This window comes from Pezoporus occidentalis, unplaced genomic scaffold (genome assembly GCF_034315485.1).
Source record: "Pezoporus occidentalis ecotype Australia unplaced genomic scaffold, CSIRO_AGI_Poc_V1 ctg438, whole genome shotgun sequence".
In the NCBI taxonomy this organism is placed as follows: domain Eukaryota; kingdom Metazoa; phylum Chordata; class Aves; order Psittaciformes; family Psittacidae; genus Pezoporus; species Pezoporus occidentalis.
This window is the reverse complement of record NW_026915767.1, coordinates 49,387-67,150: the sequence shown is the minus strand read 5'-3', so window position 1 is coordinate 67,150 and position 17,764 is coordinate 49,387. Positions and strand designations below refer to the sequence as shown.

Here is a 17,764-nt window from a genome sequence, read left to right as displayed (position 1 = left end):
AAACGGATTAGGAGGTAGAAGCTTGGGCCTACTGTGGTGATCAGCGTGAAAAAAGACATAGGTGGAGCTCTGCTTTCAGAGGAGCTAGGGAAGTCAGAAGCTAACTGCAGTCCAATGCAATCCTTCTAAGGTTACACTATTGCAACTGAGAGCAATAGTCAACCTGGGAGCAGGGAGACAAAGCATTTAATATGCAGCCATAAATAGAGTAGCTCTTACCTTACCCTCCAGTAAAAGTTTTCCTTTTTACTGCTTACTGTAGTATTAGCAAGTAAGGGAATACTAATCACTAAGGAATGAGCTGCTCTGGATCTTTAGCATTCCTAGTTAGCTACGCACTGGCAGCAAAGCGCCTTGCTGGAGGTTATTATTGCTTTGGGAGTAGCTGTTTCTCACCAAGCTTTCAGGCACACACCCATGAATAATAGCTTGGCACCCAGGCCCTACACTAAATGCAACCTCGGCTGGAAGAGACAGGCCCATTTGAACTCACATGGGTGGAATTTCTTCCACCACAGCCACCTGCACTGCTAGAACTTGGTGCCCAATAGGCAAAAGAGCTCAGCTGGCTTTCTGTGCACAAATAAACCCAAATTAGTAAGATGCAGATGACCCATTTAGCTCCCATGTAGGGAAATAATTCTTTTTTGGGCAGTTATGCAATACTGTTACATTGTACAGAAACGCAGAGATTTATGACTTGGATCTAAGGGTGAACGATGTAGCAGTCAGCATGTGCTTACTCTTCAGGGTTTGGATACCACCAAACGGCTCTCAACTCTGGGAGGACAGTTCAAGCAATCCCTGGAAAAACTGATGAAAATCCTTGAGCAGTGCCAGCCATACTTCATCCGCTGCATCAAGCCAAACGACTACAAGAAACCGCTGGTAATGTTTTAACAACATGAGATCTTTTCTTCAGTAAACTTTTCCATGAGAAGAAACTGTCAGTTGCTGTGCAGCATTTTGTATCTGTCCTTGAGCCACGAAGAGCTGCAGTACAGGCTATTACTACAGTAAAAAGAGTGGTAGGATATAGCAATCCTAACTTACAAAAACATCTCTAAGAAACATCATAGAGTAATAGATGAAAAAAATTATGTATTGTATATTCCTGAGAGGAGCTGTAGAAGCCTTTCCTGTAAAGATAAAGACAGAACTGGAGAGTTTCTAGTCCTTCAACAAGGGGACAAATGGAAAACACTGGGATGCAACAATGACCATATGATAAAATAACCTGAGAGAGAATAGAAGAGCTAGTGGTGTTTAAGAGAGAGGTGATGTGGCTTAATTAGACACTACAGAAGAAGAGGGATGGGTTTGCAATGAGGGGTTTTGGCTGCAACTCAGGAGTTCATGACCCAGCTCTACACCAAAACCTTGCATGGTGTTGGTCAAGCGAGTTAGTAATTTTTGAAGTATTGCATGTGGTTTAGCAAGCCTATTTTTAATCTGCATTACAAGAAACTAGGAGCATGCATGCTGTGCTTTCAGTGTTAAGTGTCCTCTTTGTCTGCTCCCCCTTTCAGTTGTTCGACAGGGAGCTGTGTATCAAGCAGCTGCGATATTCAGGGATGATGGAGACCATTCAGATCAGGAAAGCTGGCTTCCCAGTTCGCTACAGCTTTGAGGAGTTCTTTGACAGATACAGGGTTATCCTGCCATGGTCTCTTCAACAGCAGGTATGTAAGCAAAAACTTAGTTTAAGGCTAATACAACTTTTTCTGATGGATCTTGAGCCTTTCCTGCAGTAGAAGGTTCTTGGATTACTGCTGGCACAGCTAAGACAGCTCTCATCACATGAACTGTAGCTAAATACATATTTACTTGGATCTTTGCTGAAACAGTAGAGGTGCTTTTAGGTCCAGTTATCTTTGACCTGCTCCACATGGACTTCCCAAGCAGGGTAGCATCTCCATTGCCCTCAGATGTTTTTCTGTAATCACACTCTTCCTTGTGCCTGAACTCCCGAATGTTTGGCCATGCATTCATGTTCCTCCTTTTCTTGCCCATTTGAGCTGAACCACTTTTGTTCATTATCCTGTCAGCCCAGAGGTTTGTAAGACCTCATCTGCTTCTGTTTGCCCTTTGAAATGCAGAGTAATAGATACATAGTACAGCTACTGTGTTTCGCACCCAAGCCCTAACATGATGATGCTTTTGCACATCAGCTGAAGAATGATGCTCGACAGAGCTGTATCAGCATCTCTGAAGCAGTGCTGGGCAAGGACGAAAGCTGGCAAGCTGGAAAGACCAAGATGTTCCTAAAAGTAAGTAAAAAGGACAGTTTATTGTCTCTTCTACTGAAAAACTGGGTGCTTCACAGTATAGTTTAACCTGCTTGTGCAAGAGTGGGGACCCAGCAGGCCTGAGTCACAGCTTTATAAACTCCCTTGAATCTGAGGCTGGATCTTTGTTCCTGAAGGCTCAGCAATTTGGTGGGCACAGCTTGGTGTAGGAGAGGCTGGTCATGTTCCTGTGCTACAGTGCTGCAGCTGCAATGCAATATATTGGTCTCTGCTCAGGCCTTGAGCATAAAAAAGAACTAGACACCAGCACACTGTTGCAGGGGACCTCCTTGCCCATAGCATATCTCCAGGGTTAAAGACCATCTTGCTGCAGGCAGATTCTCTATTTGTTTATGGCTATGGCCAGAGATGGTGTGGTCAGGTGGTGTGAACTCTTCCTACTGCAGTTCCATAAATTCATTTTGATCACAGCTTGCTTGATGATTTTGAGCCTCTTTCAGACAATGTGTCTAGTTTTCACAAGTTGTAGGGGTGTCTGCTGAGCTGACATATCCACACCTTCTTTTTAACAGGATCATCATGATACAGTATTGGAGCTTCAACGCCAAAATATACTCACAGATAAGGTTCTTCTTATCCAGAAGGTGATGAGAGGAGTGAAGGACAGGTCAGTGATCTTGCAGAAGGGAATTTGCTTTGGTTTGAAGCAGTAATCTTTGTTTAACACACTCTATGAAGCATTTTTGAGCATGAATCTGTATCTTCCACTAGCCCTAAATTCAGTGCCTGTCAGTGCATCTATGCAGATTTTGCACAAACATTTGCTCGTGCTCAGCTTCTTTATTTTCACGATGCTTTTCAAAACGCAGGGCTGTGTGTGACATGACATAAAGAGGAAGGGCTGGAAAGAGGATTTGCACTTCATATTTCTAGTAAACAGTAGGCACCTGGAAAGAGGGAAATCCCAATGGAATCTGTGTTCCCCTCAGAGACAGAAGAACTTCCTTATGCAGAATGCTTCTTTGATACAAGACATAGGAAAGAATCAGATAGAAACTAGCTCTCTAGCAAAGATGCACAATTTGTCTGATTTTGTTTCAGATATTTGCAGAAGTGAAATCCAGTCACTATCAAGTAAATGTCCTCATTAAATGCTTTACATCATGATTTGTACGTAGTAATCTTGCATCCCCCAACTAGAACCATTATATAGGGCTGAAACTTGGTTTGATTTAGAAATATTCCTGACAGTAGAGAAGCAAGATCTAACAAACATGACATAAATGCCCCAAAGCTTCCCCCTTTTCCCAAACCCTGCCTGCTATCTGACAGATACCACCTCTCCCTAAAAGCCTCACCTGGTTTTTAGCTTTGAACCATCAGAGCTATGTGCCATTTCTGACAGCCACAGGGCGATAGACAGCTTTTACCGTGGGAAGTTCATGGGCAGTGATGACACCAGGGAGCAAGTGGCCATCAAATGGGGAAGTTAACTTATCCTGGCTTGATATAGGGCCTTTTAAGAGCGATCCCGCCACAGCAATGATTTTGCTCTGCAGTTGCTACCAGTATTTTTGCAACATTAAGGGCAAAGTCAGCTCAGATGTATGAAGGTGGATTAGTAACACTTCTATCTTCTCCTTTCTACTAGCAAATAGATAACAAAGCGAATAGGAAAACACTTTATGAGCTCAACTGATTCATGGTGTTGCTTCACTTGCAGAATAAGCTGAGCCTAGGTGAAATCTCCTAAGGCCTTTATTTACATAAAAGGTCAGGCAAAAAGGTCAATCTGTTCTGTCCTTTCTATGAGCATGGAGAACACATAAGCAGACAAAATGTTTGAGTGAGTATAATTGAGTTCATGTGGTGCAGAAGTATCTAACCAGACTAATGCTTCTGCTGCAACATAATACTTTTCTTGGGCTGCTCAGAAGCAGGAAGAACAGCCCTTGCTGAGCTTCAGACTTGCCCTGGCAAGATGTCTACTAATATTGAGCTAGTTAGTTTAACAATAGTGTTCCTGGCTCTAGTGTTCCTAGAGAGGAGACAAGGCTGAGATCAGAGTGTAGACATCTCATAAAAGGAAAAAACCCATCACCTTGTTCTTTATTAGTATCACAAGAAGCAGCAGGAATAACCTATTATTTGTCACCTCACCTGTCCCCCTGCTTAGGAAACAATTTCTGAAACAGAGGAAGTCTGCTGTAGCCATTCAGTCAGCCTGGCGAGGCTACTGCTGCCGGAAGGATTTCAGAATGGTAAGATGCAGGTGTATATAAAATATATAAATATATAAAAATATATATGAATATTTGTGTGTGTGTTTGGATATTATGCCCTGCCAGATTGAGTGGAGTATTAGGAATGAAGATATTCACAACTGAAGGGAGGACAGGCAGGATGACAGGATGTAAAGCCCATGGAGGGGACCTCTTAGGATTTGCTGAACCTGTGACCTTTCTGGTGAAAGAGTAACCAAACTAACCTCTGGCATGCTTGGCTCGGGCAACTTGACGTATGACTGATCTCACACTTCTTCTAGTCAGGAGTCCAAGGCTAGCGTTTGTGCATCAATGTGTTGTCCTGCACTCTCCCCCATTCTCTTGGGATTGACACACCCATCTCTCCAAGGGCTAGTGTTTTATTTCCTTCCCCCCATTCACTTGGCTTCATTTCTGCTTTCTTCCTTTCCTTGTCATAACCCCAAGCTATCGTTATCACTTCCTGGAGACACTCCCTAGAATAGGTCCCCAAAACAATGCTATATACTAGATTTAAAGCCAGCTTCAGTGGTTTTGAACCATAATCACTTCTTTCTTCTCCACCTCCCTACAGGTTATGCTGGGTTTTGGGCGCCTGCAGGCTCTCTACAGGAGCCGGCAGCTTGCTAAACAGTATGAAGCGACTCGGACTCTTATCATCAGGCTTCAAGCCATGTGCCGTGGTTATTTAATGCGTCAAAAGGTAGCAGAGCAGAAGAAAGCTGTATGTGTTATACAGGCATATGCAAGGGGCATGTTTGCTCGACGACTCTACCAGGGAATGAAGAAGCAGGTATGCTCACAGATACCTTGTGAACATGTTTCTGTGAAGTCCTGGTAGAGACTTCATGAACAGCAAGTGTTGCCATAGCATAAGACTGGAGATTTATTTTGGGATGTTTTATTTTGAGCTCCTGTCAAGTATGAAAGCAGAGTTTTAAGCAAACTGATCTTGTTTACATTTGCTTTCTGTGTTTGTTATCACATATCAAAACTTCACTGCCAGAGCTGGGATGTTTTTGACAGAAGGGAGGACAAAAGATAAGATGTGCGTGCATGTCAGTCACTCCTGCAAGGGAAGATCAATTTCTACACCAAGGCCCAATAATGTCCCTTAGGGATCCATTCACAGGGGAATCCTAATGTGTCTTGTTATGTGCTATCAGAAAAAATTCCTATATTTACTGCCTTGGTGGTCCACAGCACATGGGAGAACTTTGTATGGTTTCCTTTCTGTATTAAAGCCAGTTTGAAGAAGGAAGCCAGTCTGCTGATTTCTGCCTTTGGCCTGTTCCCTAAGATGCTAAATCCAGAACTGAGTCCCTGCTGTGACAAAGTCCTGGTGTGAACAGCTTGTTATGGCAGAAGAGAGCCAGCTCAGCAGTTGTGGTAACTGTCACAGAATGGTCCTGTTGTTCACAGAACACAGGCAAGGGGGAAGCCAGGAATATCCACTTGGAAGAAGAGAAACATCTCATCCAAGTCCTTGGACCAGGAAGGGAAGAAGCTATGAGATCAGAAAAGGTAGGTTTGTTGGCGGAGGACCACTGAATGCTGTGTTCCCTGGCTAAGAAGAGCCTGCCTAGCTCACACCTGAGCACTTGCACATCTACATTTTAATAAAGAGGAGACACAGTTGTAAATCTATGTGTAATGATGCTTTAGAAATGGGACAAGGAAACACATGCACATTTCTGTTTGCAGTGTGAGCTGCCACCTCAGCCAAATATGCACAGTGCTATTACAGCCCCCTGACATAAAACATTTTTAAACTTTAGATAATATTGGGGTTTCTGCTGTCAGGGATTCTGTGGTTTTCCTCTATCATCTCTTGTTGATAAAGGTCTTGAAAAATAGCACATCATTACCAATAGGCCAACAGTCCATAAAGAAAGCTCTAAGAGCAAAGCCCTGCTGTTGATGTGCTAGTTCTTTGCGAGCACTTGGCACAAGCAACTTTTGCCTTCATGTTCCGACACTGCACTAGCAGAGCTGAACCTCACTGTTGGAACACCTTTGTAATAGCATTTCATCCTCTCACCCATTCACTCTAGCAGAATGCCTAACCAGCTTCTATGTTTAAAGGAATGCCTGGCTGCTCTGGAGAGAGAGAAGGCAGAAGGAAGACAAAGGAGGAATGTTCTTGCCACTAAACCAGCAAATGATGATGTTATCAGCGACCAAGAAATGGTGGACAAAATTTTTGGGTTTTTACCTTCTATGATTGGAGGCCAAGAAGGACAGGCTCCTCTGGGCTTTGAGGTACAGAGCTTCAGACTGGTAATGGGTCATGTCCATGCCTTGCATAAGTCCGTTCATCCCTGGAATTCCCCCAGTGGTCAATTTTGTTTAATTTCTGTACAGTGAAAGAATCACCCAAATCAGCCATCCAGACAGTCTTTTTGGGATCTGCTTTCAGAGGTCAATTCCCAAAATGTTTTGGTCACATGCAGTTCGGGGACTATGTGTCTTCAAAAGCTACTGCACTTTTTTTTCTTTTGCCCAGCAGACCCTCACCAAATAGTGCATTTTAGCACCATGCACATGTTCTGCTGACAGTGCTTTCAGTGATTTTCCAGCTGAACCAAGCTGAAAATGCATGACCCAACTTATCCCATGTTCTTAAAAGCAAAATGTTGAGATATACCAGTCCTGACAGCTGTGGAGGGTGGAACTGGGTAGGGAGAGGTAGGCAGATTAGAATGGTCTTGGCTAGTGTAGGATGTGAGCAGTGAGATAGCACCTAGAATTTCCATCAGCAGTGAGAACAATGAGAACAAGGAAGGTCGTATAGAATGGATGCATCTCAGAAGGACAAGTTCTGAGCCCAAATCATCTGTTGGTAGCAGCTGAAAATGGCTTTGGGGTCTTTGGGGTTAGCTGGGAAGGAGGACCTATGGCCAAGAAAAGAAAAAGAAAAGGAAAAAGAAAGAAGAAGAATGTAAAATAAGAATATCAGAGTACAGGGAAAGAAAATATGTTTCTTCCTCATGTTCTGCACAGGACTTGGAAACAGAGCCGAACAAGCTGGATGAGGTAGATCTGGACATGGTTCCTATGAGTGTGGAGCTAGAAGAGGAAGCTGATGGCTTGGAAGAGTACACCTTCCCAAAGTTTGCAGCTACCTATTTCCAGGGGTCTTCTACACATACACATATCCGGAGGCAGCTGCGGCACCCGCTACTCTACCATGATGACAAGGATAACGTCCTGGTATCTTGCTCCTTGTTGTCGTTAAACCTGCTTTCTCCACAGCCTTGGTTTTTATATCTCTCCTCATCCTTGGGTCCCCTGTCTCTGGCACAGCCCTTGGAAGTAGTAGCTCCCATCAGCACTTTTTGGCACTTTGCAAGCAGGAACTTGGCACAGATACCTGCCTAAACCAAGTTCTCTTGTAACCTTTAGTCTGCCTAAAAAGGGAACCTGAGCTTTGTTTTGATTTCTTCAGTTAGGCCTTGAGGGCAAAAACAGACTGGAAAGAAGCACCAGAGCTCACCCATCTCTCTGCTCTTGTTAAGGTTGCTAGTCTCTGAGTTAAGACAAAAGGGGAAGGCCCGGGCCTGCAGTGTTCCCATTGAACCACAGGGGGATTGAAGAGGGATTTCTTCTCGATGCTAACGCAGCCTTGCAGAATGGAGGCTCCCATGCTGCAAAAACTTCACTATCTTTCTAGAACTTTCTAGTTCTGGACATGAGAGCTCCTGGAAGAGTTCACTGCACTGCTTATCTGTCCAGGGAGGTAAATGCAGAGTGCAGTTCTGCCAAGATTTCTTCACCTCAACCCCAGCTACAACATACCTGCAAGGTGCCTGTAAAGGGCATGGTGAGGACTTCGCAGTCACAGGGCAAATATGACATTCCCACTAGAACTGCATCCTCTTCCTTTAGCATAGAGTGTTGTGAATGTTGCTCTCATGCTGTTTGACATGAAAGTAAACTCCTGTTGTAAACAGCAGGAGGAGATGGGAATTCAAACAACTTGCACTGGGTAAAGGTAGAAAATGCTTTTATCTAAATCTAAACAGGTAGAAATGACATGAGGCCATTGGTTCTGCTGGCAGTGTCTGACTGTGCTTTCTGCCATTACAGGCTTCTCTGGTTGTGTGGGCTATCATCTTGAGATTCATGGGGGACCTGCCAGAGCCAGCACTGTTTGCCAAGAATGCCAGCACCAAGAGCGGTTCCGTGATGACACAAATATATGATACGCTTGGCAGGAAAAACCAGGTCCAGTTCAGGAATGACAGCCCAGATATGGTGAGAGGAGCAGGTTATGTTTGTATTTTCATTTCCTTTCTTTGGCTTCTGTGCTGCTCTAACCAAGGGTGAGGAAAGCAAAGTAACCTTTTTGTGCTACTGTACTTGGAATGCTAGAAGTGCAAAAGGGCCCTGTCAGTCCTGTAAAGACAATACAGAAGGAGGGGACAAAACAAAAACATTTCCAATGTGAGCATCTTTCTGTCCTTAATGAATCATTTTTGCTGTGCATTAAACTAACTTTGTATAATGGTAATGTGTGTTGTAGAGACAAGGCAGAAAGGATAACAAGATGTCAAAGGGGATCTCTTCCCTGAAGCTGAAACGGACATCCAAGTTGATGGGGAAGGTAAGAGATGGAAATAAATTGCTTCCCCTAAGTCTCCTTGCCTGGAACCCTGTCTTCACCAGATGTCATGTGGCAGCAACCTCCAAGCTGGGAATTTGCACCCCTGCCAAGCCAGCCCAGCCCTGTGTACAGGATCTACGCTACACTGTTCTTTTGAAACCATCTCCATGTGCACTGCTGTCATTCATTCTCTGGCAGATGAACTCCATCCCTTCCTGCTGGAGAGTGACCCCTGAACACGATTTATGATTGAGAATTGTTGGTATTGCAGAACACTTTGCCCAAAGCCCTGAGCAGACTGAGAACATCATGTGCTAAGGGCTGTACAGGACAGCACAAGAAGGTTCTCCTACCCACTGCTAGTGCTTTAACACTTCATTTTATAAGTCAGCTTGAGAATGAAGGGTGAAATATGAAAATTCCAAACTGCTCCTCCACTGAGCAGAAAGAGTTTTATCCAGAGTGATTGAGAAGGAATGTCCCTCAAGTGTGGGAGAGCTGCCTGGTAAGAGGGGAGGTTTCTAGAGCACTCGGGGGTTCTGCTTGTTTTTTTCAGGTGACAGACCAGCTGAGAGGTGGAGAAGAGGCTTTCCAAGAGGACAACTCAATCTCTGAGAGGCCTATGTCCAACCTAGAAAAAGTGCACTTCATTATCGGCAATGCAATCCTGCGTCCTGCCATCAGGTAGGAAATCTGTACCTCCTTTCTGGGACCAGGCAACCGTTACATCATGAAATCCAGCATCCCCTTTCCACAGTTCCAGGGCATTTTCCAAATGCTGGAATGTCTCTCATTTATCTCTGGGGATTCCTGACTGAAAGCCCTAGCTGGTCACATAGAACCCAGACTGTAGGGCACACGCCTCTTTGGAGGATGGTTCAGCTTTATAAGAGGAAGCAGATAACTCCCTTACTGCCTTTACTGGTATCTTTATGTTGTAGTTTAGGTCAGCTCCACATACAGCTTTCTGAATACCCCACAGATAGGCAATGAGGCTCAGGGCTGTTACCCAAAACCACCTGAAGATGGAACAGCCCTAGTATGAGGAAGAAGAAACACTCAGAAGAGTAAGAAATATGGAATTCAGGTACACTAGGTGTATGAGAGGTGCTCATAACCTCAGTTTCCCAGTAGCCCTCAAGCAATGTCCCCAGATCAGAGACAGTTTTAAGGTCTGGCTTGCTAAGTACATCAGCCACTAGGAAAAGAAATCCTGCTTACAAGTGGTGTGAGGCTGGACCTTAGGCTAAGCATGGTGTGAAGATAAGACAGAAGCTAGCTGGTTCTGACCTAACCCTGTGAATTCTCTCCTCCATTCTAGCTTATGCCACACTTTTCTGTAACAAAGCCCATAGGGACAGGCCCTGCTTTGACCACAGCTATAAAGCTGGATTCCTCTCTACATAGTTGCTTTGTTTCAGTCAAGATGCTCCCCAAAGCAGATCCTCAGCTGGCAAAAAATTGCCTTCAATCAATGTATCACACAGGCTAAGCATTTACTGCCTCAGTCTTTGTTTCATCATATGTCCATCTGGAAACAAAAACCTCATCCGCCTTTTGTCCTCCCACATCAGACCTGCCAAACGTGTGTTCCAAAAGTCCAGAAAGTTCAAGATTATTTTTAAAGAGCAGTTTCATTTATATGCAGATTTTGCATCTGTTTCCCATATGTCCTTGCTGCAGGCAACTTGCACTTTCAGAAGCTCAATCTGAAGCACCCTTTCCTCCATTCTCATCCAAAGACTCACTCCAAGTTTACCAAAAATGCAAGTTTAAGCAGGTGTCCCCCTATCCTTACCCCAAAACCAACATATAAGCAGACAGACAAGAGCCACAAGATACAAAACACATTCTGTAGAGAGCTTAGAGCAAGTTTCACATGTGGAGGGTCAGCAATGCCATTTCACACCTGGATGAGCCAGCAGATATTATCCCTGCGCAGTCCCTCTGCTTGTTATAGGAGGTAACCCAGCATGGGAATCACACTTGAACTGCTTGAGTAACAAGGCGTGGCAAAGGGCAGTAGGTGTACCTTGAGCCTTTTCTTGCAAAAGCCATGACACAGTCATTTCCTGTGGTACATTACAGGTGGTACCCTAGCTCAGACCTACTTCATCATGCTGCAGTCATTCCAAGCGTGCAGTGGAAATGTAGCCAGAGACAGTTCAGGCAGTGACTCATTACCTGATGCTTTCATGCGTTCTATTACAGAGATGAAATTTACTGCCAGATTTGCAAACAGCTCACGGAAAACAGCAACAGGAGCAGCTATGCTCGAGGCTGGATCCTTCTGTCACTTTGCCTTGGTTGCTTTCCTCCTTCAGATACTTTTGTGAAGGTACACTACTATCCTCTCCTAGAGCTTAATGCCTTAGCTGACATGGTTTCTTGTGTATGTTGATGTTTTGATACAGATAGCCATATAACTGCCATAGCAGCTGGTGCTGTGATTTTAGCTGAAACCATCTCATATGCTTATCTGGGAATTTAAATTCATCTCCAAGCCCTACAAAATCCAGTAGAGATTTGGTCTTTTTCATCATTCATTAATTTCCAAATTTAAATGTATGATAAATCCACTTCATCACAGGAAAAAGAGACACAACCAACAATCCATGGCTCCAACTTGACATCAGCCTTCCTCCTAGACCTTAGAGGCAAACAGAATCCATATATATACCTGAATCACCAACGTTGCTTTATTGACACCTTAGCTCAAATTATTAATCTAATGATTAAGCTATAATTAATCTAATCATAAATGCTGCTAAACGGACACTACTTGGAACAAGCCAGACAGAAGCCATAGATATATTTTGACGTCAGTCTTCATTCCAAGACTGTGAAGCACACAGAACTCATGAAAGACATGACCATACCCTATTTCTAGGAATATTTTTAATCAGTAAGATAACCAGGTGACCAACCCATGCTGGCACTAGATACAAGTCCATGCTTACACCATGCCATCCAAGATAACAGAGCCACATGAACTCCACAAACTCAGTTTATCCAATCATTCTCATCCAATGCCCAGTCTTAACCATGGACTTCAAATATTGATATTGGCAGAGAACTTGGTAAAACTAAAAATAACCATCATCACCAGTCCTAACCTGCAATTAGCCATCTTCCCAGTGCCTTTATTTCTATAAAATGCAAAAAGACTTCAGGCTCTTCAGCTGGAAACACTAAAGCTTGCTCTAACTTAATCATAAGAATAAAGTCTCCACTGTCTAGTATTTTTCATGTAGTTAAACACAGTGAACGGACTGACACAAGTCTTCCTCTTTAGACTAAAAGCTCTGCAGAATGAGGTAAAACTTGGTGTCTCAATCCTCCTTTTTCAAAACACTAATTCCATGCTTAACCTTTAATCCTGATGACTGTAATATATCAGCTGCAGACAGTTTCTTAAGCTTTATGAGGATTAGCGTTTCCTAACTCTTTCTTATACTCTGTGCATATAGTACCTGTTGAATTTCATCCACCATGGGCCCGCAGGATATGCACCATATTGTGCTGAACGTCTGAGACGGACCTATGTCAATGGAGCACGGACTGAACCTCCAAGCTGGCTGGAACTTCAGGTAGCAGCTCCCTTTTTGTTTAATTATATTGACCTCTGTTACTTTATCCTGGATTTTGTTTACAAACCTGTGCTAATAGATCTTCCTAAGTCAAATAAAGGAAATCAGTTGCACAAGGGGATTGCAGACCAGCTGCTTCTTAGATACACCTCTTCTGGCTATTCAGTTAACCTTAATCCAGTGGAAAGTATACCTTAAAAGCTGCAACACATGATTTGCAGGGAGGTATCTCCATCCACACGGGGCCCACAGGCCAGAACCACTTCCTGAGGGAAGCTCTGATGATCATTTGTAGAAAGAACTGAGCAGGGTTTATGCTTTTAAAATAGAAGGAGGAATGTGTATGATAGGGCTGTATTGTCCTTCCCCTTAAGTGTCACCCTCATCATTAGAAGTCACACACATACACCCCCTTCAAGTGAAGGCCTCAGTTCAATTCCTTCCTAGATCTGAATGACCCAATTGCCTAACAATCTCCTTGGGCAAAGTACTTGCTGCAGGCCATCTCTCCACTGATACATCTAAAGTTGTACCCAAAAGTCACCAGGCCAAATAAGACTCACAAGAAGTCTATCAGTCTACACTGTCGTGAGATAATCAGCTCTCCTGAGCTGTGGTGAGGAGAGAACTTGAGGCTAGTGCTGCTCCAGGGATATAATTAATACTTGAGACTCACCATGCATTGAAGAAGCTGTGTGGGCACTGGAAATTCATTTACAAAGAGTTGACTAGGGTGTATAGTGTGCAGAACTCTTAAATCTAAATGGCTTCTTCATTCTTCACAGAAAACTAAGCTTTACTCATAATTTATTTCTCTCATTCAACTCTGACTTCCAGGCAACGAAGCAGAAGAAACCCATTATGTTTAATGTCACCCTGATGAATGGCCAAAGCATCACTGTCCCTGCAGACTCTGCTTCCACTGCCAAAGAGATTTGTCAGTTCATAGCAGATAAGACCACACTGAAGGATTTGTTTGGTTTTTCGCTCTACATTGCTGTGTTTGATAAGGTAAAGTGTAGAAAAATAGAATGAAAGCTCCCTTCTCTTTCTGTGGAGTTGGTACTGTCAACCCAGCCTCACTGAGGACTCCCTCTGACTTTTAGAAGCACCCCCATCCCACTCCTGTGCTCAAACCAAATCAGTTCTGAATCCCAGCTGAATCTCAGGACCTGATAATCCTATTCTGCCTTTCTATGGCTAACAAATAGAAAATTGCAAACCACAGCTGCTTCAGCTTCCAACTTATTTTTCCCAATACCATCCCATGTACACAAAAATACATGTACCAAAGTACAACTTGCACATCCATCTGCTTACCTTTGCAGTTTTTCTTGCTGTCCAGAGACCAGAAGTTTTGGGTTTGTTGTCCTTCCCTCAGACTCAAAGCAGGCACTCCAATAAGCGTTGTCCCTTTGTCCTAGGTGTGGTCACTGGGTGGCGGACGAGATCACGTCCTGGATGCCATCTCTCAGTGTGAGCAGCTAGTGAAGGAGCGGGGCACACACGAACGCAATGCGCCCTGGCGGCTCTACTTCCGCAAGGAAATCTTCACCCCCTGGCACAACTCCCAGGAGGATCCTATCAGCACTGATCTCATTTACCACCAAGTCATTCGAGGCATCCGGTTTGGAGAGTATCGCTGTGAGAAGGTGGGTCTCCTTATTCATCCTTCTGAAGGGACAAAGCTATGTTAACATTTCCACATAAAAAAGCAGGAAGATGAATGTAGTTTTAAAGTGGCTGTGGACAGCCCTTCTCTTCTTAATCTGAACAAACACAGTCCAAGTGATTGTGCCAGCAGCCAGGCTGGCAGCTGCAATTCATTTTGGTTTATGTCTGCAACTTTCAGTTCACGTGGCACCTGGAGGCATGTCCAAAAGGGCAATGAAGGTCCTTTTAAAATATCTTTGCTAATAACCTCTTTGATGCTATGATTGTGTGAAGATCATCTCTCCTTATGCTGGATGACTGTCATGAGTTATTCACACAAAAACGGGGAAAATCCCGTTCCTAAGATGGATTCAAGATTGAACGAGGCTATCTGGACTTTGTGACAGTTTTCTAAGTCTTGTTTAATGGATTGATTGTTTCAGGAGGAGGATTTGGTGGAGATAGGTGCAAAATATTGTTACATTCAATTTGGAGATTCCATCCACAATGAACTTCTGCAGAAGGTGCTCCATGACTGTATTCCAGCAAAACAGCTGAAGTCCAAGCCCCTGGAAAAGTGGGTGAGCCTTATAACCTATGCACATGCTAAGGTAAGAGGTTTGTCTGGCACTGCTGGGTAACCACTCTGAAACACCAGCTTCTGCTTTTTTCACCATTTCCATTTACGAATAGTCTGTTGGGTGAAGAAGGAAAACCATCTCAGCTTATATTTCCCAAGTAGTTAAATAGGGTAGCAGAGAACCTTTCCACTCACTCTTCCATGTAAGGCCCAAGGGGGGGGTGAGGGTGTGTGTGTACAGAATGAAAAAGGTAGATTTAAATCTCTGAATAGAGTCTCTTTTCGGGCTCTCTATCTCCCATCTGACAGTCGAGTCAGGATGGGCATGGGATGGAAGATTGGTTTTCATCATTTCCACCCAAACTGTGTTAGACTCTGAACAGATCAGTCAGTGGGGATTTGAGGGAAATATGCAAACTGCATGTCTGTGGGCAGCCTCAGCTGCATGTGGTTTGGCCCCTGGAGGCTGTTCCTAATTTGACTTTCTCCAGGTACCCTTGAGGGCTGCTGGGCATCTCTGGCATCAGGCTTGCTTTTTATTGTCTGCAGATCATGCAAAACAGATTTTACTGAGAAAACCTTAGGTCTCTTTGTCTACCACAGGCCCCATACACACAGGACCGTCTCTCCCGTCAGACTGTGAAGGGACAACTTGTAGATTTTGCTCGCTTTCAGTGGCCTTTGCTTTTTTCTCGATTCTTTGAAGTCACAAAGTTTTCAGGTAATACCTGGAGCCTGGGAGCAGAGGACAGATCTAAGATCTATAGAGGAGGACTTGATAGCATAGGTAAGGTTTTTTATTGCATTTTCAGGTCCCAGCTTGCCCAAGAACCACTTCATTGTTGCTGTAAACTGGAAAGGTATCTACTTCTTGGATGAGTCAGAAAAGCGGCTCCTTGAGCTGACCTTCCCAGAGATAACTGGCATCCACACCAACAGGTGAGTGTCCCAGAAAGACAAGATCTGAAAAAGGCTTCTCTGCCCATATCAGAAAGGATATTCCATGTAAGGGGGGAGGTGTACTTTCCTTGCTGCCCCCCTAGGTGATTTGATCTGAGCCTGGAAAGGTGGTTTAGCCTCAATCTGGGAAGCAGAAAGGGACAAGTTCTGAGCAGCTTGTAAAGGAAACATTGAAATGACTGAATCTTCCCAGCTGTTAGAAGGGATGACGATCCTGCTCAGTCAGAAAGGTATAAGGAAGCACAGACATGCATCAAGACAAGAATGGCCCAAATAACTAACATAGTTAAGCCATCATCTGTTACGCATGTTGGGAGTTTATATACTTCTCAGTTGTGATGGACCTGAACAGGATAACTGAGGGAAAGAGGGTAATCATTGGTTTGCTCAGGGCACACATCCTTACATCAGATCACTCAGTGATTAGGATCTCACGTACACAAAAAACCACCACTGTAAGGACTGTCACAGATTAAATCACTTGCCCAGTTACTTATTCTGTAGTGAAGCACTTTTGTACAAACATGATGGAGTCCAGAGTGAACCTGAACCACTTCAGTCCTTCACACCTACCAACTCATGAGAAGGCAAATAAAGAACTACCAATACTCACTGTAAGGGAGTTGTCTGCAAAGAGGTGTAGGTGCCTTGGCTGTAATTGCAGGTGTGTCTGTAACTCTTTCAGATGCTCTGGTAACAAACTGTTCAATACTACATAGGGCAGTGAAGACATTTGGACAGAGTTGTACTCTCATTACACTTCGTGCCGAGGAGTTTGTCCTGACATCTGTAAACAGCGTTGTCATTGCTGAACTGGTGGTCATGTTCCTGGAAGGACTGAAGAAGAGATCACGATTTGCTGTGGCAATGCAGGAGAAAAAATCCCAGGGTAAGTCTTATAACTTTTCTACAGGGTAGGGAAGAAATCTTGGGAGAACACACAGCACTGATTGAAAGAGCCTAAAGAGAAGAGGGAGAACTTCAGCAAGAGTCCCTTTGCTCCAGGAGGGATGCTCAATGATCAGCACAGCAGTACCTTTGCATACAAATTACCTTTCCTTCCTCCTTCTACTTCTTTGAGTATTTTATTTAGATAGTACAGTGTCCAACAACTCAGCCTGCTTATAGTAGGAAACTGGATCTAGGCTCCCTGGAAATAGTTTCCAGAAGAACTTCAGAGAGATGGTAAACTGGAATTTTCTGTGGAATACAGTTGGCTGGAACAGACAAAAGGGGATTAAAATGTAAACATTAACTTCACCTACTTACAGCTACTGAGTTTCTTTATATGATTTGCTACCAGTTCTACACACAAGGTCAGCATTCATTTAAATCAAATAGAGTTTTGCCATTGCCCTCAGTGCACCAAAATCGGGCTGTCAGAGGAAATGTGATTTCTCTGAAGTCTTACTAGATAATTAGCTGTATTTACACAAATCACTTACTATTACTAATTGAAGTCAGGCCTTCAAAATACAATTCCCTTGTCTTTCACGTTGCAATCACTTTGCATTTTCTTTGACTGTCAAGCCTGAACAGTACTCCCTTATTCTGTTTCCCAGAAGACCCTGCCATCCTGTCCTTCAAGAAGGGAGACTTGCTAATCTTCACCGAAGACAAAAGGCTGGATGCAGACTCTGGCTGGATCTGTGCCCAGAATGAAAGGACAGGCAAAACAGGGAATGTATTTTTGGAAGATATCTACATCATTCCTTCTCTGACAAAACCCTCTAGTCAAGTACTGGTAAGACAAGCTGAGCACTCCCTTTGAAGAGACTGGAAGATAAATTATAACAGTGTTAAATATGATTAAATTTATAACTGGAAGTCAGTTGTTCCTCTAAAGTCAGATAAGTTCCGTA

The 17,764-nt window shown here is 43.7% G+C and overlaps 1 protein-coding gene and 1 long non-coding RNA gene across 5 annotated transcripts in view; one reads left to right on the top strand and one right to left on the bottom strand.

Moving 5' to 3' along the window:
• The window catches only part of MYO7B (myosin VIIB), a 49,748-nt gene that overhangs the window by 17,217 nt on the left and 14,767 nt on the right, over positions 1-17,764 (top strand). For 3 of the 4 annotated variants that reach the window (XM_062634729.1, XM_062634726.1, XM_062634728.1), the window contains 21 exons: positions 751-888; positions 1,530-1,682; positions 2,172-2,270; positions 2,822-2,916; positions 4,426-4,510; positions 5,088-5,306; positions 5,936-6,037; positions 6,599-6,775; positions 7,517-7,726; positions 8,603-8,770; positions 9,039-9,119; positions 9,676-9,803; positions 11,331-11,457; positions 12,590-12,709; positions 13,547-13,720; positions 14,134-14,361; positions 14,806-14,973; positions 15,546-15,663; positions 15,755-15,881; positions 16,622-16,791; positions 17,465-17,646. In XM_062634729.1, coding sequence (XP_062490713.1) covers positions 751-888; positions 1,530-1,682; positions 2,172-2,270; positions 2,822-2,916; positions 4,426-4,510; positions 5,088-5,306; positions 5,936-6,037; positions 6,599-6,775; positions 7,517-7,726; positions 8,603-8,770; positions 9,039-9,119; positions 9,676-9,803; positions 11,331-11,457; positions 12,590-12,709; positions 13,547-13,720; positions 14,134-14,361; positions 14,806-14,973; positions 15,546-15,663; positions 15,755-15,881; positions 16,622-16,791; positions 17,465-17,646 — 3,069 coding nt within the window. The remainder of the gene's footprint in view (positions 1-750; positions 889-1,529; positions 1,683-2,171; positions 2,271-2,821; positions 2,917-4,425; positions 4,511-5,087; positions 5,307-5,935; positions 6,038-6,598; positions 6,776-7,516; positions 7,727-8,602; positions 8,771-9,038; positions 9,120-9,675; positions 9,804-11,330; positions 11,458-12,589; positions 12,710-13,546; positions 13,721-14,133; positions 14,362-14,805; positions 14,974-15,545; positions 15,664-15,754; positions 15,882-16,621; positions 16,792-17,464; positions 17,647-17,764) is intronic. The other variant, XM_062634727.1, reaches the window with a different exon arrangement.
• LOC134172021 (uncharacterized) lies at positions 14,260-17,541 on the bottom strand. Its single transcript, XR_009967802.1, has 3 exons — positions 16,956-17,541; positions 16,516-16,739; positions 14,260-14,383 (listed from the first exon to the last, which is right to left on the bottom strand). It is a non-coding gene; the product is annotated as an uncharacterized LOC134172021 (long non-coding RNA).